The sequence below is a fragment of the Microtus oregoni genome, unplaced genomic scaffold (genome assembly GCF_018167655.1).
Source record: "Microtus oregoni isolate MIOR12 unplaced genomic scaffold, Mior012 000005F_ref0000423, whole genome shotgun sequence".
In the NCBI taxonomy this organism is placed as follows: domain Eukaryota; kingdom Metazoa; phylum Chordata; class Mammalia; order Rodentia; family Cricetidae; genus Microtus; species Microtus oregoni.
In genome coordinates this window covers 1730943-1758806 of record NW_024543064.1, presented here as the reverse complement: position 1 = coordinate 1758806, position 27864 = coordinate 1730943, and the positions used below count along the sequence as shown (strand labels likewise).

The following is a 27864-nucleotide window of genomic DNA, read 5'->3' as shown; positions in this document are numbered from 1 at the left end:
CAGATCGGCCTGACCGCTGCTCTACTCCACCGAGAGCCCACCTTGGCCAGCTCACCCCAGCTCTGAGACACCCTAACACAGCCCTTAAGGACCTGCCCAGTGGTGGCTGTAGCTCCTGAGATCACTCGGTAAGGTCCGTGGAGAGGACCCTAAGGTCCGTGGAGAGGACCCTGCCCTGCTGCCTCACTGGATGGTATCTTGTTTTGTTTTGTTGTTTTGGTTTGGAGGGATTTTTAAATTTTTGTTTTGTTTGAAACAGTTTCACTCTGTAACCCAGGCTGCCCTTGAGTTCACAGCAACCCTCCTGTCTCAGCCTCCCAAATGCACCATCACGCTAGACATGTAAGCCTTGTCATGGGACCCTCTGATAACCCAGGCATTTCATTCGACAGCACCGAGCATTTCAGTATTTCATCACCTACACCTAGTTGGGTAGCCCCTGTGATCCCCTTCCTACCTGAAAAGCCCCTGTCCCTTTATCGTGACAACCCAGAGCGTCTCCTAGAAGATCTCCAGGGAGATAAAAACCCACTTCAGGGCCTGGCCGCACTGACTCCTTTCCCTCTTGCCCAGCACAGACATGCCCCGCCTGTCCCAGGTCACCTGACTGCGTTTTTATTGTGTGTGCCTTGTTAGCTAGAAGTGGGTTTCAGGACAGAGTGGTGTGAGCCCGTAGAATGCAGAAGAGAACTAGCGAATGCATTCGGAGTCGGAACAGGTTACTGGAACTAGAGCTGCAAAGACCAGGCCCAGGAACCGGCTTGTTTTGCAGGGATGACAGACTCTCTTTCACGAGTCACCTTTTCAACTGTTGCTATGGATACCCTACAGAAGTCACAGGAGCCCCAACCCTGGGGGTCTGTCAGTCTCATAAGGATGACTTGAATAAGAACATTTGGGGTTGTAAAACTGTATGTTAAGATAACGCAGAACAGGAACAAGCTAAGGTTGCTCAGTTGAACTTGAAAGCCAGATAGGGGAAGACCCTTGAAGATGCGGCCTTCTCTATTCTCTCCTTAGTTAGGGATCTGGGAGATGGGCACCCTGACAAAGTGGCTTGGGGAAATAGACGAGGGGGGGGGTGTGAGGTGGCAGGCCCACAGTGTCCTGAAATGACAATAGGAACTGATGCTCCAAGGGAGGTTAGAGGTGATATCTTCTGACTTCCCCACTAAGAAGATGGAAAGGGGACACACCCTCAGTAGGTCTGGCTGCAGCTCAAGCAGATGGCAGTCTGGAGCCAACTGGGGGCAGTAGGAAGGGGCCAAGGTCAGACTCCTGCAGAACTAAAGGCCTAGGAACAGAAGTCTCCAACAACTTGGGAATGGGACTGTCTGGAGGAAGGCAGAGCTCTGTGGGTGTGCAAATGGCCAGGCAGCCGTGGTCTGAGCATCCAGAGGAAGTATCAGAAGTGCTGGGTTCAATGACAGTTAACTGACCACCAAAAGGCAGGGAGTGAGGCCCAGGGTCCAGCCTACTCTCCACCGTATCGAAACCAGCCATGCCAACCTTGTGAGAATTGCCTCAGAGCACCTAAGCCCCCTTCCCAAGCTGGGCCATTTGGAAGATGACATAGAGACAGAGGTGTCTGAGATCCCCAATGAATGGGCCCGGAACTGAGGCAGGATGACAGGGGCACTCACCACTCCAGGAACCTGGTCACTAACCTGAGCCTGTCCTGCAGCCAGCCCCGCCCAGCCACCTGTTCTGGTCACAGCAGCAACCTGCCACCCATATTGTGTGTCTCCTGGACAGACACACCTTCCCCATAGTGAGGAGCTGAAGGGATGACCAGATCTGTTCACAGCCCCAGGGATGATAGGGAGGAACTTCCAGACACCGATCTCCTCTTGCTCTCCTTGGTTCCCACACGCGTTCTCACACTTCCTAACCCCACCAACCCCCGAAACTCCTGGATTCCAACCAGAACTGTGGAAAGACAGGCAAGGAGCTCGGGGCCTGAGCCACCTTCCCAACAACATCCCTGATCCAGCTTCCAGGCCCAGAAATCCAGGAAGCCCTGGGCACAGGCAACCCAAGAAGGCTCCACTGCCAGTAGAGATATCTAGGTGGAGCTTCCTGGGTCCTGCATGCAGACCCCAGGCCTGGAGCAGAATAGCTCCAGGACTAGTTAGTCCCTGTTGTGTCTGATGATAGAACAAGACAAACTGACTTTGAAAAGCAATGGCCATCGTGACCCATTGGCCAGGTCTCATTTCTACACAGGGGTTCCCTGGGCACTCAGAGACCCCCTACCCCTAGCATAAGAACCCCTGGCAAGACCAGGGCACTCAGGGCACAGCTTGCAGCTTTGAGAGCAGAGACCAGGACACGGCATCCCTAAAGCACCAGCTTCTCTGTGGTCAAGGCACTCAAGCTCCAGCTGCCTCTCCTGGCCCTGGCCTGGGGTGCTCAGCTGTGTGCTTTTCCCCTAGAACCGGCTGATGGGGAAGTCGGAGAGCCCAGTGGGGATGGTGGAGAGAGCAGACCGGTCTGGGAAGAAGAGGCGCTCAGGTTTCCTGGAGGGGGGGCTACTGCTGCTACTGCTGCTGCTGCTGGGAACCCTAGTGGCCCTGGGTGTCCTCTACAGCAGAGGTGAGTAAGGACACCCTGCCCTCTTACCTTCCCCCTACCCACCCCCGCCCAGGGCTTGGCCTGAGAGACGCCAGCCTTGCAGAGTGGGGCAGAGGGCTCTGCCAGGGTCCCCTGCCCGCTCCCAGGGCCATGGTGCTGACTCCAGAGATGCCACGGAAGGGACACTGACCTGCACGGACCCAGCGACCCCATCCAGATAGCTCTGTCCTGGCTTGCTGGCGCGGCAGCTGCTGCAGGCTCTGCCTCCGCCCCCTCTGCCACAGCAGGACTCTAGGATGCTGCAGACGGCAGACAGGTCCCCCGCCCCACCGGGCCAGCCCCCTTCTAATCGCAGCACAGCCTGGCAAAGAGGCTGCTGCAGTTCCCAGGTGGCCCAGCAGCAGGAGCCCAAGCCCCTGAGCGAAGGGGTCCCTCCAGCTGTCTCACCTGGTGCCAGTCAGGATGACCTGGTGGCTTCTGAAACAGGCTCTTCTTGCTTATTGCAAGTTTGAAGGAAGGGGCTAGCCTGAGGACCCATGAAGGTGGAGGGGTGGCTAGGGCTGCCCTGCGGATAGACCTCGGGTGTCCTAGGAACTGCTTTAGCACACTGACCTCTCCCTAAAGGACCACATGTAGGCCCAGGGTGATCCCTTTGGAGAGGGCACCTAGACACCCAGCAGCTCTGTAACTTCCAAGCCCTTCATCCCTTTTGAGCCAGGAGCAGGGGGATAAACACACAGGAGGAAGGAAGGTCCACCTACTCCACTCCGCCATGTCTGTAAGTGATGCGCTCACCTTGGTCTGGCTCTAACTCCAGAGCACCAGACCCTGAATGTCCCCTCAGGGGACTCCTGATGAGGGGCAGCTGGGAAATGCAAGTGGGTTCTGCCACACCCAGGGCTGCCTTCAAGGGCCATGTAGAGTGTGGCTCCCGCCCAGTGGCTACTGTGGTCTCTGCCTGTTTGGTTTTCCTGCAAGGGTTGACAGGTACAGCCAACTTCAAGGGCAGGGGTGACAGAGCCCCTGTGCCCAGTGGAGCTCAGGGCCCTAGGGCCCTTTGTTTGAGGAGCACTGATCTCAAAACACCTGATTTTGAACCCTTCAGAGAACAGGTCTGATGACCCCACAGCCAGCAGTGAGGTTAAGGGGTGGGAATCCTCTCTCTTGCCCTGTCTGTTGTCCTGTCTCTCTTCTCCCCACCTGGTTCTCTCTTTGCCCTTCAAGCAGTATGACTTCTGGGACACCCAGGGTCTCCTTGCCTCTACCAGGGCCCCACAGTTTCTGCTTCCTCCTCCTCCAGGGTTCCTGGGCCGCTAGAATGACCCCACATCTAACCTGGGCTTCAGTCCAGGACTTCAGTCAGGGCTGGGCAGATAGGGAGTTTTGTATTCGCCATTTTCAAACATTTTCTTGTTTCTGTCTGGAGGATTTTTATTATTATTATTTCCAATCTGTGAGCTACTATTTACTCTTTAATGTCGATATCCACATGAGCGTTACCATCTTAACTTTGACCTCTGGGTCAGTTGCACAATTGTCAAAAACTCAGCTGGAGGTGGCCTGGTGGGATTCCTCGTGATTGCCTGAGATTGGCCTTCTTGGGAATGTTTCTGCCGTTGCGATGAAATATACCCTGAAAAGAGCAATGTAAGAGAGAAAGTGTTTGGGGATGTCACGACAGCAGGACTCAAAGCCATCAGACGAGAGCAATGACCGCTGTGTTCAACTCATTGTCTTCATTCTAGACAGTCCGGGGGTACCTACCTAGGGAACATCCCACCCACAGTGGGCAGTTCTTCTACAGCTCAGTCAGTCAGATCGTTCCCCTCCCACATGCTCCCAGGTGGTTCTGAATCCTATCAAGTTGGTAATGCTGATTTTCACACTAGCCTTAGGCCAAGTAAGGCTTGGCCAGTTGTCCTACAGGAAAATTGTCAAATCGGCCAGAGGCGCTCGAGGGCTGTGCCCACCCCTGCCTGCTGAGTGACAGTGTCCATAGGTGCCTGTGAGTTCAAAGAAAGCCCCTGTAATAGTTGCTTCCTTCATTCTCTTGATCTTCTAGATAGCTATTAAGTGTGTGTGTGTGTGTGTGTGTGTGTGTGTGTGTGTGTGTGTGAAATTCTTGCACTAGAGACTTGTCAGATTTCTGAAGTGATATCAAGGATTAATTTCTCTCACCAATTTAAGATTAGCCCATGACCATAAATTTAGCCATAAGGGGTTGGAGGTGGCTCAGCAGTTAAGAGCATTGGCTACTCTTCCAAAAGACCCAGGTTTAACTCCAAGTACTCAAGTGGCAGCTCACAACTGTCTTAACTCCAGTTCTAGGGGATCTGACACCCTCTTCGGGCCTCCACAGGCACCAGGAGCACAAATGATGCGCAGACACACACAAGACAAAACATATATACACATAAAGTAAAATCTCAAAAAAAAAAAAAGAGGACTCTACGATGTTTTCCTTAACCACTTCATCAAAACAGCCACAAAGTACAAACTTAGCTTCATAAATTTATGCAGTTCTATGTATATATGTATATGTGTGTGTGAGTGCTGTCCCTGCTGTTTTATATTTAGTTATGCATACAGAATCAGCCCACTACAAGTCATTACACAGTGATTGTATCTTAACAATGCTTTTAATCCTAGATTCTGTTCTTTTTTAAAAAAACAAAATCCTTTTGCATGGGGCTGGAGAGGTGGCTCCGTGGTTAAGAGCACTGGCTATTCTTCCAGAAGACCTGACTTCAATTCCCAGCACCCACACGGCAGCTAATAACTATCTGTAACTCTAGTTCCAGGAGATCTGACACCCTTTTCCGGTTTCCATGGGCATCAGGCACATACATGGTGCACAGGCATACGTGTAAGCAAAAACACACATACACATAAAAATAAAATAGTAAAAACCAGACGGTTGTTTTTTACAATCTGCCCATCACATTTTATTTGTGCGGGGGGGGGGGGGGGGGGGGCAGGTCGTGACTTGCATGTGAAGGCAGAGGACGGTTTGTAGGGTCAGTTTCCTTTCCACTGCACGGGACTGGAGGATGGAAAGTGAATGCTTCCACTCTCTGCTCGGGAAGCAAGCCAAGCGAGCGTCCCTTGCGCAGCTCAGCTGTTTCTCCTGCAGCCCTGATGGCTGGGTTTCGAGTTTGCCTTTCACTGGGAGGATTTTCCTTATCTGCATTCCCTGTCAGCACCAGACTGTGTCTTTTGTGCACAATGTTTGTTTGTATTTCTGATGCGTTTTCATCTTTTCTTGCCTTTGTTCAAACTGAGCTGTTTTTCCCTCAATTTGCTTGAATTTTTTTTTGTTTTTGTTTTGTTTTGGGTTTTTTTGTTTTTTTTTGTTTTTGTTTTTGTTTTTTGTTTTTCGAGACAGGGTTTCTCTGTAGCTTTGGAGCCTGTCCTGGCACTAGCTCTTGTAGACCAGGCTGGCCTCGAACTCCCAGAGATCCGCCTGCCTCTGCCTCCTGAGTGCTGGGATTAAAGGCGTGCACCCCCACCGCCCGGCTTGAATTTTTTTTATATCTTTTTAATAGTTACTCGTGTTCTTTGTTTTAATTAGTTGCTCGGTTAAAATTATAAATCCACCTTTTTTCCTGGAAATCCATTTTATCTTGTGTGCATGTGGTGGGGTATGTGTGGCATGGGTGTGGAGGTCAATTGATTCTTTGATCCCATATTTGGATGAATTCCAGGGATCAAACTGAGGTCTCTAGGCTTTCTCAGCAAGTGTCTTTATTCTTGAGCCATCTGGCTGGCCCTGAAAGTCAAATATTTTCATCAGTGGCTCAGTGTCGTGCCCTCGTCCATGCTCACCCAGAATTCTCTCCACCAGCAACCATATTCATTGTTCAGGTTGGCTAACCATGGCCCCTGCCTGGCTTTGTAAATAAGCTTTTATTGGCATGCGGCCTTGCCCACTTGTGCACACCTAGACTCCTTTTCTGGCCAAGCAGCAAAGCTGAGGAGATGAGACAGGACCTGCCAGGAGCATGCTGCCAGCCTGGACTGTGTCCTTGGAGTCTGCAGCTCATCTTTGGGCTCTTCTACCTGTTAGTCAGTGAGGACATGAGGGCCTGAGGCCGTGTGCACATCAGTTCCCAGCTATACAGCCAGGGATTCCAGCTCCTGTCTCAGCTGTGTGACTTCAGACAGCTTCCGTGACATCTCTGGGCCTCAGTTTCCTGACCTGCAAAGCAGAAATGATAGGAGTGTATGCTCACAAGAGGGCTTGAAGACTTGACACAACAGGAATGCTTAGAAAATGCCCGTCGCATTGCTCATTATCAAATGTAATAACAAGATGCCAGTCTTGGCCTCTGATGCCATCAGTCTTGTCTTTACATCCTGTACAAAGGCGGATTCGCTTGTGAGACACCAAGCCCCCACCTCCCGATAGAGAGGTCTCCATAGCTTTTGCTTAAATCCACGCGCGTCATTTATATATTCTATGGTGTATTTTAAAATCCTTATCATTTGTTTTCAATTATGTATACATGGAATATGTGAGTTCATGCATATGTGAGCACAAGTTCTCTTGGGGGCAGAAGAAGGGGTCAGCTCCGGGAACTGGAGTTGCAAGTGACTGTGAGCAATCATGTGGGTGCTGGGAACCGGACTCAGTCCCTCTGCCAGAGCCATCTCTCCAGCCCCCAGTCTTTATGAACTATGAAAACTAATGAGTTACATTTTCTTTCCTTGCTATTGTCTGGATTTCATTGTTCATAACTCTACTGACGGTTCCTTTTTCTGTCTTGTGATTGTTATGCAAGACCAGCCTTTACCCTTTCAAAAAACCTCTGTGCTTTTGTGTGCCCGGTGTATGGCAGGGAGGGAGAGAGAGAGACGGGATCTCATGTAGCCCAGGCGGGCCTCCAACTTTCTATACAGTTGAGGACGACCCTGAACTTCTGATCTTTCTGTCCCTACCTCACAAGCGCTAGATTGCAGGAGTACTCCTCAACACCTGTATTGATTTAAGATAGTTTAAGATAGTGTTTGCGGATTATCGAGAAGATGTAACAGGCAACCTGAACACCAGGTTAGTCCTGCAGTGTTACGGATTTGAAATGCCCGGCATAGGATCATGTGTTTGAACACTTGGTGTCCACCTGGTTATCGAGAAGATGTAACAGGCAACCTGAACACCAGGTTAGTCCTGCAGTGTTACGGATTTGAAATGCCCGGCATAGGATCATGTGTTTGAACACTTGGTGTCCACCTGGTGGCACTGTTGGAAAGGTTATGGCTCCACTTTTCCCCTGCTTTTCCTGTGGGCTGACGAAACGTGATCCAGCTGCTTCCTGCCTGGCAGGGCAGCCGCACACTCAGCCGCACACTCCCGCTGCCCCGCCTGGTGATCCCTTTCTCTCCAGAGCTGCTCTTTGCCAGTGTATTCTGCCACAGCAGCAGGAAAATAGTCAATAAGATCACCTTAGATGTCAGCCCATTCGAGGTACAGCTCTGGCTTTTAAAATCATTTTCCTGGCCTCGCTCATCTTTTCTGCAGAATAAAATTTCAGAAGTAAGCAGCTGTTCATTTTACACAAGTAAGCGGCCTCCTCAGCCCTCAGGCTGATGTCAGAGACGAGTCCTCTGACAGCTTCCTGTCAGCTTTCCCGGGCTGTGGCTCGAGATAAATGGCTTTAAAGGATGAAATGTTATTTTGGGTACGGTTTCAGAGGTCTCAGGTCCTGATAACCTGGTTCCATTACTTGAAAGCTCCATTCCCAGTATGATTAATAAAACCCCGCTACTAATATGATTGATAAAGACCCCCTCCCCTGGGGTATTTCTAGCAGAAGCAGACACAGAAGCAGACAAGGGCACTCCGTAGCAAGCCAGCCACTCCGGGGCCCTCAGGCTCTCCTGCCGTCCTCCCCACTTTCTGCAGAGCCAAACTGTTCCCCTGGCCCATGAAGGTGAAAGTTTATCTTTCCCGGTCCAGGCACTCAGCAGTTCCATGGCTGGACCTTTGTCTTTCTTGGCCTCACCTTGCCACTACTGGAAGCTCCTCTGTCTCTCTGGAGCAGGCTCTCTAAAGTCTTCTGAGACCTTCCTTCATCAGCCCTGCCAGCGACTGGGAAATCATGGGAAAGCATGGATGCTCTTGGAAGTCCTCCGATCAGGAGCACGCCCACACGGGGCGGTCAGCTGGTTTAGAAGTGACTGACTTCTTGCTCATTGTTTGAACATCTCTCCCGGACCTGTGTGTCCCGCCTCTCCCCAAAACTGTCCCAAGTTCTCTGAAATGTCATTTTCCTCATCTTGTGGCTGAGTCTTGGGTTGGGTCCAAAAAGAGTGGTTCTTTTTTAAAAATAGGTTATCTGGCTCTTGTTGTGGTTTCTAGGAAGGAAATGGCACTCCGTTGTGAATTTTGGTGTCGAAATAGAGCTTCTCTCATAAATCCCAGGTACATATTTAACTTAACATAAGGCTAAGGAGGGGCTGGAGAGATGACTGACCTCTGGCTTCCACACGTGTGTGCATAGATGCATCCCCACATATGAACATGCAAACAATAAGCGCATGAATTAATGAAATAAAATTCTGGTTGCTTATGGACTCGCTTTTCTCAGTCTGTCCTTTCTGGTGCTTTTTGTCTGTGCCTGACTTTGCCTGGAGCTCCTTGCTAGTTCCACAGACCATCATTGTAGCTCACCAAGTCTCTCTTCCGCCGCCTTGAAGACATCCATTCTGGGTTGGCGATTGTTTGTAAACCCCAACAGCTGCGTATTTTCCTTTTTAAAATGTTTATTATTGTATTTATTATTAGTGTGTATGCAGGTGTGTGCATGTGTATGTGTGTGTGTGTGAGAGAGAGAGAGAGAGAGAGAGAGAGAGAGAGAGGGAGAGGGAGAGAGAGAGAGAGGGAGGGAGGGAGGGAGGGGGAGAGAGAGAGAGAGAGAGAGAGAGAGAGGCATATGTGAATGCAGTTGCATGCATGCCACACAGCACGAGAACAACTCGCAGGAGTTGCTTATTTCCACCGCAGGTCGTTGGGCTTGCACGAGCACTTTGCCCCAATGAACCACCTCACTGTCCCATATGGTTTGTCTCTAGCATTTACAGCTGATTCTTTTTCAAATTGATTTTTAACTACTCCTTGCCTGTTTTCAATTATTCCATCTCCTTTAAGCATTCCCGAAGTATATTATGCTTTGTGTCACTTAGATACCTATAAAACCTATACCAACACCCAGGCCCCCAAACAACAATTTCCCAACCTCTGTGCCTGGCTGAGGTCAGGTTGCGCGTGTCTGTGTCGGGGTGACCTCATCCAGGTCCAGAGACCTAGCTAGTCATGTTCCCCTCCACGTGAAAGCACACAGGCTCTTGGGGCACTCGCTTAGAACTGGAGCATGCCACACCCACCTCGTTTTGTCCGCCAAAGCAGGCCACGTGGCACCTCTGCCCATATCTGAACTCCTTGGGGCTCTGCCCTTTGCTCTTCCTGATGTATGGACAACTTCTTTTCACAAACACAAATTCACATCCACGTGGGCTTTGTCCTTGGCCTTCTGTGTGATGTAAGTGGAGAGTTTCCCTCTGAGAATATGTGTTTATTTCCATTGGGTGTCTTGAGACACTTCCATTTGGGACAGCTTCCTGTTGACTCTCAGGGCGAGTTTCCTTGGCCACACCACACTCAACCCCCGTCTGCCTCTCCACCCACTTCAGCAGGTTACTCAGCCTCAAGGAACATGAGTTTTCTCCATTGTTGTAGCGCTCTCTCTCTCTCTCTCTCTCTCGTGTTTGTGTGTGATGTGTGTGGTGTGTGATGTGTGTGTGCGCGCGCACTGGGTGTTCAGGTGTGGAAGCCAGAGATCATTGTGAGGTGACTTTTACCATGCTCCATTTTGTTGTTTAAGGATTTATTATGTGTTTATTTTTAGCTCCTTACACGCACGTATGTTTGTGTAGGGGCATGTGCACGCAAGTGCAGTTTCCCTTTAGGCTGAGAAGAAGGAGCCAGAGACCCCAGAGCAGGGTCCTCTGCAAGAGTGGTCCATGCTTTAACCACTGAGCCATCTCTGCAGTCTCTTGAGACTGGGCTCTCACTGAACCTGGAGGTCACTGATTAACTAGGCTGGCTAGATAGGAGCTGCCCCCACCAAGCCCAGCTTCTTCTGCAAGTGCTGAGGCTCTAAACTCAGTCCCTCACATGTCGGCAATCATTTTACCGACTAGTTGGTCTTCCCAGACCCTCTGTAGTTGTTTCCCTAAGAGAGAAACTGAGGAGATGGGAAACACAGGTTATTTAAATTAAAGTCTTAGGGATGGGAGAGATGGTTCAGTGGTTAAGAACACAGGCTGCTCTTCTGGGGGACCCAGGCGCATAATCACAACATCCAAATAGCATCTCACAGCCGGCTGTGACTTCAGACCCAGGAGATCCAACACTCTCTTCTGGTCTCTGTGGGCATGCTCATAGTGTACAGACACACATACAAAGACACCCATATACACAAAAACTTGATTAGAAGTCAAGGAATTTTAAATTTCTTTAAACAAAATTTTAGGAAAATAAACTTTCAGAGGGATTGTGAAGACTATTTTTTGTGTATTTGTGTGGCATGCATGTGTGCGCATATATATGTTTGCATATGTGTGGGCACACATATGTGTGCAGGTGTTGGGGGGGATAAAGGTGGACATTTGGGTGTTTTCTTCGATTGTTCTAAACCTTATGTGTTGAGGAAGAGGTTCAGTTAATCTCGCTGGCCAGCTTGCCTCAGAGACCCCATGTCTCCACCTAGAAAGCACCGGGAGTGTAGGTGGGCCACCTACTTGTAGACAGAGGCTGCTTGCTTGTTTCCCAGCCTCCCAGACCCAAAATAATCACACAGAAATTATATTAATTAAAACACTGTTTGGCTTATTATCTCATACTTCTCGTTAGCTCACTTTTACACCTTAAATTAACCCATTTCTATTATTTTGTATTTTGCCACGAGGCTTGTGGTTTTCTGGTAAGGTTCCCAGGTGTCTCTCTCCCTTGGCGGCTACATGGTGTCTCCTCGACTCCACCTTCATTTCTCCTCCATCTCTGCTTGGAATTCCCACCTTGCTCTAGTCTGTGCTGCCACAGGACCAAAACAGCTTCTTTATTAACCAATGGTAATAAAACCTATTCACAGCAATCAGAGGGGACTTCCACATCACCTACTGGTCTTTACTTGGGTGCTGAGGAACTCCAGTTCTCACAATTGCTTGGCAAATGCTTGTCCGCCGAGCCAACAACTCTCAAAGCTGTTTATTGGCCTTGGCATACCATAGACATTGCCTAAACAAACACCAGGGGACGTCTAGGGAATTTGATCTTCCTGGAATCCCATTCGCTCGAGTCATTTGTTACCTGTGGTGTTAGCCCAGAGATTCTCGTGTTGTTTCCATCTCTTCTGAGGTCAGGTCTCACTATTGTAGCCCAGGCCAGCCCTGAGCTTGCAATCTTTCTGTCTCTGTTTCCTGAACTCTTGAGATTACCATACTTGACTCGCTCTAAGCTTGGGTAACTGTTCCCTCTATTTATTGATTTACTTCCCTTGCCTTCGTGGTTTGGTTTGGTTTGAAAAGTCTTGCTGACTGGCATGTCCTGAAACTAATACTTCCTTTGTGGGGTTCAATGACCATCACATCTGGGACGTGGTTTCCTTACATTTTTTTTTTTTGAGACAGGGTCTCATGTACCCTTAAACTGGTTCTGTAGAGAGACTAGCCTTGAACTCCTAATCCTCCGTCCGTCTCCTGAGTGGTCCTGAGTATCCCCAACACTCTCAGTGACGTCACTTCTCTTCCAACATTTCCATCCTGCTCTTTTCTGTGGCTTCCACTTGCCCGGTGAAGCACAGGGCCTATCTGTAAGCTTCCCACCTCTCCTGATAGACTCTTTAGTTTAGTGACCACAGCCATTGCACAGACTGCCACTGCTAACAGTGGGGTCACCCCAGAGTCCACTCCTTTTGATCATTTGGGGTTCCCTCTTGGTTTCTTTATTTGTCTTAGTTAGGGTTTGGGGTTTCCTTTTGTTTTGTTTGTTTTTTAAATATTTATTTATTATGTATACAGTGTTCTGCCTGCATGTATGCCTGCACACCAGAAGAGGGCACCAGATCTCTTTACAGGTGGTTGTGAGCCACCATTTGGTCGCTGGGAGTTGAACTCAGGACCTCTGGAAGAGCAGCCAGTGCTCTTAATCTCTGAGGAGACATCTCTCCAGACTTCTTTGGGTTTTTTGTTTGTTTGTTTGTTTTTTATTTTTTGTGAAGGGGTGGTTGCTGTTGTTTGCTTGTTTGTATGTGTTTGGTTTGTTTTGAGACAGGGTCCCAGGCTGTCCAGGAACTCATATGCCCCTACCCCTGCCTCCCAACTGCTAGGATTAGAGGTGTATGCCACCACACCTAGCAATGATTTGAGTTTCATGTAGCTCTGGGGTCTGGCCACAAACTAACTATATGACATTAAATTCCTAAATCTACCTCCTAAATGCCACGTGTGGTTCATGTGGTGCTTGGGATGGAACCCAGGGCTCTGTGCATTGCTAGGCAAGCATTCTACCAGCTGAGCCACGTCCTGATTCCCAAGGTTCCTTCTTCATTGTCAACAATATTTAGCTGCTTCCCTGGGGGCTAGAAGTGGAAGGTTCTTCTCGGCTCTCCTCTCTGTCAGTGGACATAACCTCAAACCCCTTGAAGGCTATGTGAGCAAGAATAGATGGGAACATACACCCTCTGCATCAGGGACTCCCCGAGACCCTGATTCCCACAGCAGCCCACCCGGGTGTACCCAACATTCTGTGGGTGGAAGCATACTTGGGATTGGCCTTGCAGCACGGCCTCCCTTCCTGGACTCTGGCCTGGTCACTCTTCTGTGGGAAGGAAAGGACTCATGTCTAGAATTCTGTTCTTTATGTTTGTTTTTGTTTTGTTTTTCAAGACAAGGTTTCTCTGTGTAACTGCCCTGGCTGTCCTAGAACTTTCTCTGTTGACTAGGCTGACCTGCCTGCCTGCCTCTGCCTCCCAAGGGCTAGGATTAAAGTGTGTGCCGCCACCACCGCCCGGCTAGAATCCCGTTCTTTTGTGCCTCTGTGTCCTTATCTTCCTTGAGACGTCCTAAGCTCACCTGTGGTGGCTTCAAAGGTGTGCTGAGCCAGCAGGTTCACGGTCCTCCTGGTCACACGTCCTCTCGCTGGAGGTGTGGTGTGACTCCATGAGATCCAAGATTCAGTGTCTCACCTTCAGACTCTGCTCCTGAGATGGGCACACCCCCACAGGGCAGCCAAAGCTCAGGGATCTTACCCCTTCCCTTGAAGAGCTGAGGAGTCAACGTTCTTGTCCCCGGATCTCAGGTTGCCCCTTGAAAGTTGTCCCTCAATGGCTCCTTCAGATTGGGGATGAAAGGGTAGGGCTCTTCAGGGATAGAACCCACACCGGCATCATAGCCACGTCGGGTCTGGCTCGTAGCACCCTCATGTGTAGAACAAATGGCCTTCTACACTGCCTAGTCCTAAGGAGCACCCATTGTTGGCACCTCCAACACCGTCTGTGCTGACTATGCCGGGAACCAAGCAGATACACCCCTAAACCCTCCTCCCCCACCGTCTGTGTATCTGACTATGGGGAGCCTCAACACCACACACCAGGCCTGAAGATGGCCAGGCCTGACTTGCTTTCTCCCAAACCTCACTCCAGGTCCTGAAGGCTTCCATGCTAAGCAGCTTCCCTCCCCACATGTATTGGAGAGACAAGGACAAGGAGGGTAGCCTTAAACCTTCAGCAGGCAGTGAAAGTAGTTCTGGGGGAGGGGCGGTGAAGGCTGCCATGACAGGGCTCCCTACAAAGGCCTGATCTCCCAAATTAGCCTCTTCCTGCGGTAAGACAGCAAGAGCAGCCTTCTCTAAGTGCAGTCCAGGAAGACAGGCAGAGCCTGGGTAGTTCCAGATGGACTAGAAGATAGGAATAGCAAGATAAGGGACCTTTCCTTTCCCATTCAAACCTAGCAGGACCTATGAGGAGAAGAAAGAGGATAGAGGAAAGGATGCCTAAGCTGCATAGTCCCCCTGTCTCAGTTCCCTGGAAGCCAGCCTTCACTGTGTGGTGAGCACTAGAGCCCACAGCACTGTATACAGATACCTGCGCTGACATAACCAGATCCCCAAGGCTCCACCGGGGGGCTAATGGAGAAGGCTGAGCCCTGTGTTTCTCCCCAGGGAAGCAGCTGCCCCTCTTAACTAGCCGACTACGCTTCTCCCAGGAAGAGAAGACAATTGTAAAACGAGGTAGCCTTTGCCTTCCCTGCCAGGCAGCCCTGAGGAGGTGGGCTTGGCATCTGGGCCTGCCGCGGGTAATTTAGATGGGCAGAGAGTCCAGGAGGGGACAGGGAAGAGAGGGACACCAATCTCCAGTGCCTGTTGTATGTAGAATGTTTGGGCACAGCTGGGTACCACCCAAGAGGCCAGCCTGGTGTCACCTTTGGGTGTACTGACTCCAGGGTAAGGAGAGGGTGGGAAAATGCAGTCCGTTAGAGCTGGTGGGACAGCAGGGTAGTTATGAGCAGCCTCAGCTCTGAAGGTGCTGGGTCCCAATAGGGGTCAGCGGAGGCAGAGAATTTAAAGGGGATCCCAGGTCACTGCTGTAAGGAAAAGTCACACTTGGGATCCAACTGGGGACCAGTGATATGCTTCAGAGCTCTCCTGGGGGTGTCCATGGAAGGTGGGGGAGAATGGAGGCCTACCCTGTCTACCCTGCCATGTCCACCCCAGCTTGTGCTTCACCAAGCCCTCCCAGGCCTTGGTCCTCTCACCAAGGCCTGCAAGCTGTGCAGCCAAGCGTCTGTACCAGCTCATCCGATGCTCCGCACCTCACGTTCCTCCCTCTGCTCCTCCAGCCATCAGAGAGCCATCACAGCAGAATGACGTCGTCTGCGTCACCCCAGGCTGTGTGATTGCAGGTGAGCCCCTCCCCTAGCTGCCTGGAGCCGAGCTGAGCAGCCCTGTGGGCTGGGGTCGGCTCCCACCTGCAGGCCTCCCATGCAAGAGCCCTCATCTATGTTTATAGAAAACAAAGTCAAATCAAAGGATATTTTTTTTATTTCAAATTTTCTACCAAGATGTTGTCTTAAAATTGGGTGCCACAGACTGCCCTCTGCAGGAGGGAAAACGAAGCTTTGTGGGGTGAGGGTGGAATAGGTTGTTTTGTCTGAGTGCGTCCTGGAGCCCCACAGTGATGCTTCCTTTGAAATCTCCCGCTACAAAAGCCCCAGACCAGGCGGTTCCCAGGCAGAGTGAGCAGAGCCAGTGAGCCCATAGCTCAGGCCCCTGTCACCAACATGCTCTGGATCCTAGGATGGACACAGCTGCCCCTGTGATAAAGAAAAACCTCAAGGCAATAGACAGGGTGGGAGATCTTTTTCTCTCCCATAGGACAGAGGACCTGAGGACTGAGAGGTCACTCGGACTGCATGGGGCAGAAGGGCTATGGAGAGGAGGCCAGGAGGCAGGGTCGCCAGCAGGAGGGAGAAGACAGGGGTATTCAAGATCCTGTAGCTTATAAGTGGCTGCTGTAGCCCTTGAAGACACTTGGGTCATTCTCCCAATGTCACTAGCCTCCCTCTGACTCAGGGAGAGTGACTGACTTGCCCAAGGGCAAGTTAGCAGCTGCCACCAAGTTAATAGTTGATATTAAATCTGGGACAAACTGTCCCCAAAGGGAGAGATACTGTCTCTCAGACTCTGAGATAATATCAAGATGTCCACATCTCAGGGTCTCCTCTTCCCGCTCCTCTCTCCACCCCCTCTGGATAAACAGCTGCCAGAATCCTCCAGAACATGGACAACTCACAGGAGCCCTGTGACAACTTCTACCAGTATGCCTGCGGAGGCTGGCTGCGGCGTCACGTGATTCCCGAGACCAACTCCCGATACAGCGTCTTTGACATTCTCCGGGACGAGCTGGAGGTGATCCTTAAAGGTGAAGAGTAGCCACCACCTAGGGGCATAGAAGTCTCACTGAGCCTTGGGTCGGTCCCTGCCTGACAGCGAAGTATCAGAGTCAGAGTTGGAGTGGCCTGTGACTGTCTGAGTCTCAGGGCAGCTTGATGATGCTAGCCCGGGGCTAGACCGTAGACATCAGTTGTCCTGGGGCCCCAGCAGCCACCTCCACCTCTGTGAAGCTTTCTCCTCTGCCCACAGGGGTGCTGGAGGACTCCTCTCTCAAGGACCGGCCGGCTGTGGAGAAGGCCAAGACACTGTACCGCTCCTGCATGAACGAAAGTGAGTCGAGCCACCTGTTAGGGCCCAGTTAGCGCTAATGGTACACTACACACGGAAGTATCTCGGGGCGGGAGTGAACATCATGCAGGGTACATGAGAAGGAGCTGTGTGCTGTGCCTCACCTGGCCTAGCTCATTACCAGCTACCCTGGGTTTGGAGCTGTATAACCCTAGCCTGTAGTTACATTACCCGAAGGTACCACTCTGGCCAGCTGAGCTGCAAGTTGGGGCCACCTGTCTTCCCTGGACATCTCCTAAAGGTTTGGGGTTGATCCCTGTGTACCAACAAGGCTACTTAGTGGGACTGTGATTTTATGAGATTATCTCCATTGGAACCTGTACTTGGGCATGGCCAGGGCTATCTTATCTCCACAAACCATGTGACCGATACCCACTAGTCACAGACAACTTCCTTTAGATTCTCACATTTACTGAATTTCTTGCCTCAAGGGCTGGGTGCCCAAGGCAGGATGGCAGCAGTATGTGAACAGAACCCCGAGCCCCTTCCTCAGCTTCCAGCCCACCAACCACAGTAGCAGCCCAGCAGCTGCACAGAATCCTGCTCGCTTTGACCCAAGCAACCAGGACTTCATTTATAACTACTGGTTTCTCTAACTTTGTCCCTACTTCCAAATGAAGCCCAAGCAGAGAAAGCCAGAGAGGCCACTGTCCAAACCCATGGGAGGCCTCCTCTTTTCACACACCCATGGCATCTCAAGGCTAGCGTCCTCCATCAGACTCATCTGGTGCCTCCCTTACCACTGAACCATCGTCCTTTCCCTGTGGCCCCTCAGCCCTGCCACATGTTGGGACAGTAGACATCAGCCCCTTCTCGTTACCAGCTCTGGAGTCCTGCCCTGTCATCCAAAGGCCTGCCCTTGTATTTATAGTGACCTCTGGGTTATGTCCTCTGCACTAGTCCTTGCCTGAAGTTCTCCCAAGTACCCTGTCAGAGAAGCACTTCCTTCGAGGGAAGCATCTCTGGGCTTCAGCCCACGCCTTTAGACTGCCATCGTGTACAGAAGCAAGTCACAAGACCCCTGTGTGACCCGACTCTTGCCCAAGCACATCCTGTGTCTGGGCCTCCCTCCTGGCCACCACTCTTCCCTAGGCTTGTCACCTGCTGCCAAATTCCATCCTCTGTGTGCATTATCAGCAAGCCCCGAGCTAAAGCTTAGCCGTGGAGCAGCAGGCATGTTCCTGGCGGGTGCTGTGGCCACTGGAGTCTGCGTAAGCACCCACTCCTTCCCTCCTCAGGTGTGATAGAGAAGAGAGACTCTCAGCCTCTGCTGGACATCTTAGATGTGGTAGGAGGCTGGCCTGTGGCCATGGACAAGTGGAGTGAGATGGTGGGTAAGTATAGGCAAGTTTGCCAACTTCGGGGACAGGCTGCTCAACCCCACAGCTGCCCACAGGTTGCCTGCTCTTAGGGAAGCCCCAAGAGGCTCATTCCTCCCAGAGATAACTTACAGCCCCCAAATCTGGCTTAGGCTCCACACTAGGGAGTCAGTGGGATCTGTGATGGGTCCTCACAATGGCTGGTCCCCTGAAGCGCTGTACTGGATCATCCCTCCTATTATCCAAGACGCCAGTCTTCATATCCCTGTTCAGACCTCAGACTGTGGCCCACTTCTGACTCAGGGGCAGGGATGATGCCTGGAATAGGGCATCTCCCATCCACAGCCACTCTTTCCCTGTGGACCTTTGAAGAACAGTCCCTAAGCCCCTTTGGGGAATCGTTCCTTGGTCCCCAAAGTCTCACAATGAGTTCACTACCCGAGCCTGGCAGGGCTCGCTATACTCCCAGAATGCTGTGCTCAGGACCTACAGTTCCCTGTCTGGAGAGGAGCTAGCTGGTCTCCAGCATGGGTACTGACTCCTCAGGCCCCAAGTGGGAGCTGGAACGGCAGCTGGCTGTGCTGAACTCACAGTTCAACAGGCGCGTCCTCATTGACCTCTTCATCTGGAATGACGACCAGAACTCCAGCCGGCATGTTATCTATGTACGCAATACCCTCAGTGGGTAGGGTGGGGATCGGGTTCCCTGAGTCTAACTCTGGGTTTGCAGGAGAGCCGGAGATAGACAGGGTGGTGGCTGGGGGGATCTGGGAGCCCGATGTTTGTGTCCTCTGTCCACAGCTTGGTGTGCAGTGTATGCTGTGTTAAGCAGGGCTCACAGGGGACCTCGTGGCCCCTGCTGTGTTCTGAGAAGCTGGCCCTGTGCTTACCCTGTTTTTTTGGCCCCTGGCTGGAGGGTCCGAGAAGCGCACAGATGCCACTTCGGGAAGGCTGTGGTGCAAGTCCCTCCTGTGGGGACTTGAACCCCAAACAGCCCCTCTCTATCAAGGAGAGGCTTGGGTTCGGAAGCATCTGACTCGCACAGGGAGCCAGTGTTGTTACCAGACACAGTCTGGGGGCAGGGGATTGCTGCCCCTCTCAGCCAGGCTGCAGGGATTCCCCACCACCCGTGAGCAGTCACACACTCTGTGTTTCCAGATAGATCAGCCCACCTTGGGCATGCCATCCCGGGAGTACTATTTCAACGAAGGCAATAGTCACAAGGTAAGCAGGGAGCCTTGGGGCCCATGTCAGGTGCAGTTCCCTGCACATATACTGTCCCCCCTCCCCCAGAGATCGGCTCTCCTGCTTGTCCACTAGCCTTGCTCCCCACAACCAGCCTCTGGAAGCACTTGTGGGGCTGTGGACAGGCACTGAGCACTGGGGATACAAACATGGACACCCAGTGTTCACACTGCCGGCCCTGAGGTGAGTGAGCTCATCTGGTCAAGCAGTCTGTTCGGCTTGACTTATCCGTGCAGAGCCAGGCCCAGTGTCCTGAGCCTGCTCTGCGGAGAGAAGTCAGCTGTAGCCCAGGAAGGCCAGGGTAGCAGGAAGAGTTGGGATGGACAGAAAGAAGGCAGGGACAGCAAAGGCATCTGGCCAGGAACCGGGTAGGAATGACCCTCACAGCAGGGGCTGGAAGTATTAGTGGGCACGTGGGTGGATCGAGAAAGAAGGATGGTAGCAGGAGACAGGAAATCAGGACCCGGATCATCCCCAAAAGCTCACAGGTGTGGCCCCCAGTCCCACTTAGCAGCTGGCAGAGCAAGGTCTCGGTGGATGGGGCAGTCTGAAGCCTCAGCTAGAGTGAGGAAAGCCCCTTCAAGGATAGACACAAGAAAGGATGTCCAACTGAATTGGACAAACATAACACACCCCATGGCTGAATCACGGCTGGGGCAGTCCTACCTCACCCTGGCTCCAATGGCTAAAGAGTTACTGAGCACCTGTGGAGGCCAGCGTGGCACCGGGCAGCCCTGAAAAACTGTCCCCACCCTCAGAGGCCTGTGCACGGGTCTTTCAGAGCAATGGGGTTGGGACTAGAACTTGGTCCTGAGCTGTCTGGCATGGCCAGAGCCTTGTGACTCCGCACCAAGCTCAGGGAGAGGACCCAGACTACAGAATACAGAGGCTGTCTTGCAGGCTTGTCCCTAGAGAGTGGGATGGAGACAGCAGTCATAGCGGGGTGTGGTATGGATAGTCTCCACGTTCTATTCTGGGCTGCCTGTGCCAGAACCTGTTGGGGAAGCTAGAGGGGCAAGTTTCTAGGGGCCACTCCACGTCACATACCACCCCCACCCCACAGAGTGCTCCATGGTGGCCAAGGTGGCCAAAGCCGCCCAGCTCCATCCATCGTCCTTTGGCCCAGGTGCGGGAAGCCTACCTGCAGTTCATGGTATCAGTGGCCACCATGCTGAGGAAAGATATGAACCTGCCCAATGACAACTCTCTGGTGGAGAAGGAAATGGCGCAGGTGCTGGCGCTGGAGGCACATCTGGCCAATGTGAGGCAGGGCCACGCTGGGAGGCTCGGGCTAGGTGCTGAGTGCCACGCGGTGTGACCCCTGGTCCCCACGCAGGCCACAGTCCCCCAGGAGGAAAGGCATGATGTCACCACCCTGTACCACAGGATGGACCTGGTGGAGCTGCAGGACAGGTTTGGTCTGAAGGTAAGACCCAGGCACCAACCAGGAAGTAGCAGGGGCTCAGCCCCAACCCACCTGGATACTCATCCCCCCTCCCCCCGCCTGCAAAGTTACTCCGACATTAAAGGGACCATAGGGCTGACATCCAGGCTGATAATGCCTTTAAATGAGCACAGTGAAAACCTTCTAGGGGGACATCCATTGTTGCCCTGCCACAGGCCTCCTCTGTAGGTTAGGGTGCAGCTGCTACAAAAGTAGGTGACTGGGCCTGCGGCCTCTTCCTCCCGACTAGAACATATAAATAAACACTGGAATCCATAGCTCTGCACAAGGATAAGACAAGCAAACCCCGAGAGAGCCCCGGTTCCAGCTTGTGTTCTACATGCTGCCAGGCCCCTAGATTTGAAGGTCAGGGCTGGAGAGACGGCTCAGCAACTAAGAATCTGCACTTTCAGAGGACCAGAGTTCAGTCCCCAGCACCCACAGTAGGCAGAAGCTCCAGGAATTCGGTGCCTCTCTTCTGGCTTCAGTGGGTACCACAGACACACCCACACCCACCCACACCACCACCACACATCAGAAAAGTTAAAATAAATATTTAATTAAGCAGTAAATTCAAGCCCGGCCTGGTGGTGCACGCCTTTAATCCCAACACTCAGGAGGCAGATTCAGGCAGATCTCTGAGTTTGAGGACAGCCTGGCCTACAGAATGAGTTCCAGCACAGTCAGGGCTACACAGAGAAACCCTCTCTTGGAAAACACACACACACAAAGAGAGAGCGAGAGAGAGAGCACATTGTCAGCTACATAAAGAAGTTCAAGGCCAGCCTGATTAGAGACTGTGTCTCAAGATTTTTTTTTTTTCAAAATAGTTAAAGTGCTGGGCGGTGGTGGCGCACGCCTTTAATCCCAGCACTCGGGAGGCAGAGGCAGGCGGATCTCTGTGAGTTCGAGACCAGCCTGGTCTACAAGAGCTAGTTCCAGGACAGGCTCCAAAACCACAGAGAAACCCTGTCTCGAAAAAAACAAACAACAAAAAAAAATAGTTAAAGTACACCACTAATCTCAGCAGTGTGGCCGATTCACTGAGAGCAAACATGACTATGGGGCTAGGAGACTTTAATGGTAGCGCACGGCCCTTGCATGCATGAGGCTTACGTTAATTTTCACATAAATACTAAAAAGGTTGTACACAAAATAGATACCTACCCAGCTTATGTAACATATACGACCATCGTATTTTCTACTTTGATCATTTTTGCTAAATCGTGTCTGCCCAGTAATCTCCCCAACTACACTTCATTTTCAAATATTCTGCATAGGTTCTTAGCAATCTCATAGCCCACAGGCTCTTGGGAAATGTCACTCTTTGTCTTGATTCTTAACAGCCCTTTCTCACCTGTTTCTCAAATGTTCTTCGGTGGAAGCTGAGTTTCTCAGATGCACAAAGGTCCACCCTCCCTTCTTTCTCCCCACCTCTCTCTCTCTCCAGGGGTTTAACTGGACCCTCTTCATACAAAGTGTGCTGTCCTCTGTCCAAATCGAACTGTTACCGGATGAGGAGGTGGTGGTCTACGGTATCCCCTACCTGCAGAACCTTGAGTCCATCATTGACATCTACTCAGCACGGTGAGGCCGGGAAGGGGAACCTTGTGCCTGCCCCACAACACACACACACACACACACACACACACACACACAGTTCCTGCTTTCAGGAGAGGATACCACCAAGAACTTCTCAGACGTGAGGGATACAGAGGTTCGATTCTGGTGCCCATGGTGCCTCACGCTGGCGACAGGAATCCTATCAAGCATGAGGGATGAACAAGCCAGTTCTTAAGAGAATCTTGAACTCTGCTTGGTGTAGCACCTGCTGGCTCACCTGTCCCCTTACACCTCTGCTTCTTCCAGGACCATGCAGAACTACTTGATCTGGCGCCTGGTGCTGGATCGCATCAGCAGCCTGAGCCAGAGATTCAAAGAAGCGAGAGTGAGCTACCTCAAGGTGAGTGTGTCCTTTGCCCACCGAGCCGTGCGTGCACTGTCATCACCGGGGTCTGAGAAAAGGCTCCTGCCCAATAGAAGCCAACAAAGCAGAAGACGGGGCTGTCAAAAACTAAGTGTGACCAGAGGAGGGACCAGGCAGGGTAGGGAGATGCTCAACAGAGGTCAGTTTGACTCTCAAGACACGAGATGAGGAGAAGCTTTGAGTAGTGTCCAGGCAAACCACCAGGTCCAGGGGGTGAGGGTCTGAGTGGGACCCTAGCTTTTCCAGAGTAGTGGTCTTCTCATGTCCACAGTCAGCATCCGGTCTGAGTCATCCTCTGGATACCCTGAAGCCTATGGTGGGAGGATCTGCCTGCCTCACCTCACAAGCTCAGGGACCCACATATGACCGGGGAAAGTTAAACATTGGCACGTGGGATAGGATGCGTGAGTGACTGAATGAATAAACATGCCAGGCGCTGTATGGCACAACCGTGGAGGAGGTGCGCTGGCGGGAGTGTGTCAGCTATGTTAACAGTAACATGGAGAGCGCCGTGGGCTCCCTCTACATCAAGGAGGCCTTCTCCAAGGACAGCAAGGACATGGTGTGTAACCTGGACTGCAAAAGGGCACTGTCCGTGGCAGCTCTCAAGCTCACCCTGGGACAGCTTCCTGGCAAGGATACCAGCCCCATCACCACCACCCTACCCAGTGACTCCCATGTGTGGCAGAGGACATGCATTAATCCCAGTGCCCACCAGAGCAGAGGAAGGCCAAGAGAAACCCTGCCCCCAGCTGCTCGTGACCATGAACTCCAGTCCTGGACCCTGTTAGGTCCCTGGGAAAGGCACAGATTGTATGTGTGGGTTCTGAGCCCTGGGCAAGCAAACCTCCAACCCACCTGTGAGGCTCCAATTCTGAGCCAGAATAGTTACCCCCTATCAATGCCACACCCCTCTAGGAAGTCAGGGACAGAGCAACAGTGGTCTCACCCTAAAGGTGAGACCAAGCCTGGAGTTCTGGTCACGCCCCCTAAGCCAGCCCAGGACATGAGGATATGCATTCCCCCAGGTCAAAGAGCTGATTGACAAGGTAAGATCCGTGTTTGTGGATACCCTGGATGAGCTGAACTGGATGGACGAGGAATCTAAGAGGAAGGCTCAGGAAAAGGTAGGTGAGCTACAACCTGTGTGAAGACCTGAGGGAAAGCTCCCGCTGTCAGGACCCCATGCTGGAGAAACAGCCCTGGTGGGAGGGAAGTGCCCAGGAAACAGGAGGCTCCATGGTCTGGGGCTAGGATCTACCCAGGCTCCTCTAGCTCTGGTGACAAGCCACGGTCACTGGACTCCCAAGCACCCACACAGAGCCCCACCGACGTGTCTGGTTCTGCAAGCTGATAGAGGGAAAATGCCTGTTATCCCCTTACTGACACAGCAGGGAACAAAGCTAGCATGTAGGACAAGGGACCTCCCATGGTGGATGACCCTAGCTGCCCCTCCTCTGTGCAGGCCATGAACATCCGGGAACAGATCGGCTACCCTGACTATATCTTGGAAGAAAGCAATAGGCACCTGGATGAGGAATACTCCAACGTGTGTACCCTTGGGCACTGTGCCTGGCCCCACCCCCCGCCCTGAACCCCTGGAGAGTGGGTTCTCCATGCCAGGCATCCTTCTGTTCTTACAGTTGCTCACTTAGACATCTACACCCTAGAGGGACTCTAATCTCACTCTGCTAACAGACAGAGAAACTGAGGCCCAGGGAAATAAACTTTGTCCTTAGCTGCTCCAGGAGCCTGAGGGCCACATGCCAGCTGAGGGTCTGGAGACCCTTCCTCAACCTTCAGCCCTTCCTCTTACACTCTTGGGGACTTAGCCTGAGTGCCAGTCATGTCAAGCTCTGTTCTCCTCATAGCTGATATTCTCAGAGGACCTGTATTTCGAGAATGGGCTTCAGAACCTCAAGGCCAGTGCCCAGCAGAGCCTCAAGAAGCTTCGGGAAAAAGTGGACCACAACCTGTGAGTGGAATGACTAGGAGGCTTAGCCTGGCATGCAGGGGTGGCTACAGGAGTCTGGCCTTGATGCCAGCTCAAGAGGACACTAGACCTAAGCCCTCCCCCTCCTCAGCTTTGGGGGTTCTTCAGGGCAGGATCTGGCCAGCCAGGGCAGAGGGGCCCATAGGGAGGGTCCTGGCAGATGTGGACTCCAAATGACCAGTATATTCACCACAGCTGGATCATCGGGGCTGCAGTGGTCAATGCCTTCTACTCCCCAAACAGAAACCAGATTGGTAAGCCCATCTCACCTCTCTAGAGCCAGAGGACAGGCCCTGCCCTTGCTTAGAAACTCCCAGTCTAACCTCAGGAAGGAGAGTGGGTTCCAGTCTCTTTCATGTTGTCCCAAGGGTCACAGGTTGGAAGGAACACAGAGGAACCATCAGAGAACGTTTTTAAGAAGGCAGCGGTGGGCGGGAGGAAACTGGGCACGGATCGCCAATCCAGCATTCCCGTTTTAGTCTCCGAGCTCATTGTCCCTGTCTGCACACTGGGCAGAGAGTCCTAACCTCCCTAGGCCACAGCATTAGATGGCAGGCCCAGTAGAGGTGCCCACCTGAGCCTGGCACCGTCACTCACAGCTTCTCCTTGTCACCCTTCTGGGACAGTGTTTCCTGCCGGTATTCTCCAGCCACCCTTCTTCAGCAAGGACCAACCACAGGCCTTGAACTTCGGGGGCATCGGGATGGTGATCGGGCATGAGATTACACACGGCTTTGACGACAATGGTAAAGGGGCATAGGGGAGTGCCCCAGTCACAAATACACCTGTAAGTCACACGCACACGCACGCACACCCCTCTACTGAGCGGCCAGGGATCATCCATTAAATCTCTCAGTAGATTAGTTAGACAGGGGCTTTGCCTGGTCTCCATCCCTGGAGCAGCTTCCCTGTTTGACTGTTAGAGCCTGACACCACCTGTGATGTCTGAGCTGGTTTTCCCATATGGCTCGGCCAGGGGTATCATATGAGGTTAGCCATGTGGCCCCCCTTACCTGGGTTTAGACCCCTGAATTTGAGACTCCTGGTCCTAGTCAGGGGCAAGGATGGGAAGGATGGCGTGGAAGCTCTCCTGAGCAGCCCTCAACATGGTGCTGTGTGCTCAGAACCCCTGGAATCTAGCACTGGCCTGGCCTTTGGAGAGGGGTGCAGGAGGGCAGTAAGAGCGGGGCCTTGGGGGACAGTGTGTGCATCCTCTGCTGCCACCCAGGTCGGAACTTCGACAAGAATGGCAACATGCTGGATTGGTGGAGTAACTTCTCAGCCCAGCACTTCCGCAAACAGTCGGAGTGCATGGTCTATCAGTACAGCAACTTTTCCTGGGAACTGGCTGGCAACCAGAACGTAAGCATGTCACCAGGACTGCAGCGGCCCTACACCTGCATGCACCCCAGCCAGCCCCGCGGGACAGGAGGAGGGCCAAGGCCAGGCTCCCCCCCCCCACCTCATTCTGTCTCTTTCGTGCAGGTGAACGGATTCAGCACCCTCGGGGAGAACATCGCTGACAATGGTGGGGTACGACAGGCATACAAGGTGAGCCCTGGCAAAGCCCTCAGAGAGAGTTGAGGCAGTCGCAGCATGGCAGGGCAATGCCCAAATTAGGGCTGTGTCCTAAAAACACCCCAATTGGACTGGGGAAGAAGCAGAAATCCAAACCCCATGGTTGTAAACCTGATATCTCACCCGATGAGCAAGTGTAGGAACCCTTTTTGTCTCCTAAAGAGTATTTAGGGCAGACACAACATGGCCATGGGCTTGAGCAGCCCACATCTCCAGCCTTGGGAATAGAACACCGGGTACCAGGAGCCCAGATGGGTGGATTTCAGGTGGCAGCTATATGGCTAAGGGTCCCACAGAGTTCTGTCGGATCAGTCTTTTGAGGGCTGCAGAAGAATTATCTGGCCTATACACAGCAGCCCTAAGCTAAGGAGGCAGGTTTCCATCCAGGGAAGGTCCTGGAACCAGATTATTCCACATGGGGCTCTCCAAGAGCCTGGCTGGACCAATTTGGTACTTGCAGGCTTACCTACAGTGGTTGTCTGAAGGTGGCAAGGATCAGAAACTGCCGGGATTGAACCTGACCTATGCCCAGCTTTTCTTTGTCAACTATGCCCAGGTAACTTCTAGTCCTGCTCCTCACACCCACAGCTTTGGAGGGCCCACTCTAGGGGACATCCAAGGGCACCAGGAGCTTGCCACACTCCAAAACCAGAGCCAGTAGGCTTGGCAGGCTTCCGAGAGGACTGGGGGCCAGCTGGGGAGGAGGCAGCAGGTACGGAAGGAAGGAAGGAATCTGTTGGTCTCTCTAATCAGAGCGCAGTGCTCCAGCCCGCAGGCCGTAACCAAGCCATTCATGCCCCTCTAGGTGTGGTGCGGGTCCTACAGGCCTGAGTTTGCCATCCAATCCATCAAGACGGATGTCCACAGTCCTCTTAAGTACAGGCAAGTGTACGGTCCCCAAGCAAGCACGCATGCCCGCCCCTGCCCTGACCCCTTCCCTCATCTCAAACCTCCTTGGACTTGCTGGTCCACAGGGTACTGGGCTCACTACAGAACCTGGCCGCCTTCTCTGAGGCATTCCACTGCCCACGAGGCAGCCCCATGCACCCCAGGAAGCGGTGTCGCATCTGGTAGCCAAGGCTGAGCTACGCTCCAGCCCACGCCCACCCGCCACCTAAAGGCTTCGTGAAAGGTGCAGCTGGATGTGCAAGTCCTTGTCTGAAGGCCACTGGAGCCTCCAGCCAGCCCTCCGCACCGGCCTAGAGTGCAGCCGCCCGCCCACACCTGGGATGAGGGATGCCTGGTCCTGCGCCCCTTCAAGTCAGTGAGGGTCATCAGTCCTGTAGGAGCTGTCCACTGTCTTCCGCCCTCTCCATAGTGCGTGGCTAAATGTCCTCAAGCTTCAGACTTGAGCTAAGTAAATGCTTCAAAGACTTTGCGTTGCTCATGTAAGGGTCAGGTGGGTGGTCAGGTGGAAGCGGCTGGGTA

General features: G+C 52.4%; 1 protein-coding gene across 2 annotated transcripts; it reads left to right on the top strand.

Moving 5' to 3' along the window:
* LOC121447802 (membrane metallo-endopeptidase-like 1) lies at nt 1-27805 on the top strand. Of its 2 annotated transcripts, XM_041651052.1 has the most exons (23): nt 1-128; nt 2436-2595; nt 15469-15531; nt 16389-16550; nt 16772-16852; nt 18109-18204; nt 18736-18854; nt 19348-19413; nt 20498-20695; nt 20771-20860; nt 22329-22465; nt 22748-22841; nt 23299-23427; nt 23894-23992; nt 24331-24414; nt 24737-24840; nt 25054-25112; nt 25485-25604; nt 26087-26220; nt 26344-26409; nt 26897-26992; nt 27242-27318; nt 27411-27805. In XM_041651052.1, exons 2-23 carry the CDS (start codon nt 2445-2447, stop codon nt 27508-27510), a joined length of 2325 nt encoding a protein of 774 aa, XP_041506986.1. In that variant the 5' UTR covers nt 1-128; nt 2436-2444; the 3' UTR covers nt 27511-27805. The 2 variants fall into 2 exon arrangements, with proteins under 2 accessions (XP_041506986.1, XP_041506987.1); XM_041651053.1 differs by lacking the exons at nt 1-128; nt 2436-2595 and adding an exon at nt 3275-3352.
* Nucleotides 27806-27864: the final 59 nt, after the last annotated feature.

Bases quoted from the DNA above. Each gene is read 5' to 3' on its own strand.
- LOC121447802 (XM_041651052.1), top strand. From the start codon at position 2,445: ATGGGGAAGTCGGAGAGCCCAGTGGGGATGGTGGAGAGAGCAGACCGG. The intron at 25,605-26,086 runs GTAAAGGGGCAT...GCTGCCACCCAG, and splicing joins ACACGGCTTTGACGACAATG to GTCGGAACTTCGACAAGAAT. The intron at 26,221-26,343 runs GTAAGCATGTCA...TCTTTCGTGCAG, and splicing joins AACTGGCTGGCAACCAGAAC to GTGAACGGATTCAGCACCCT.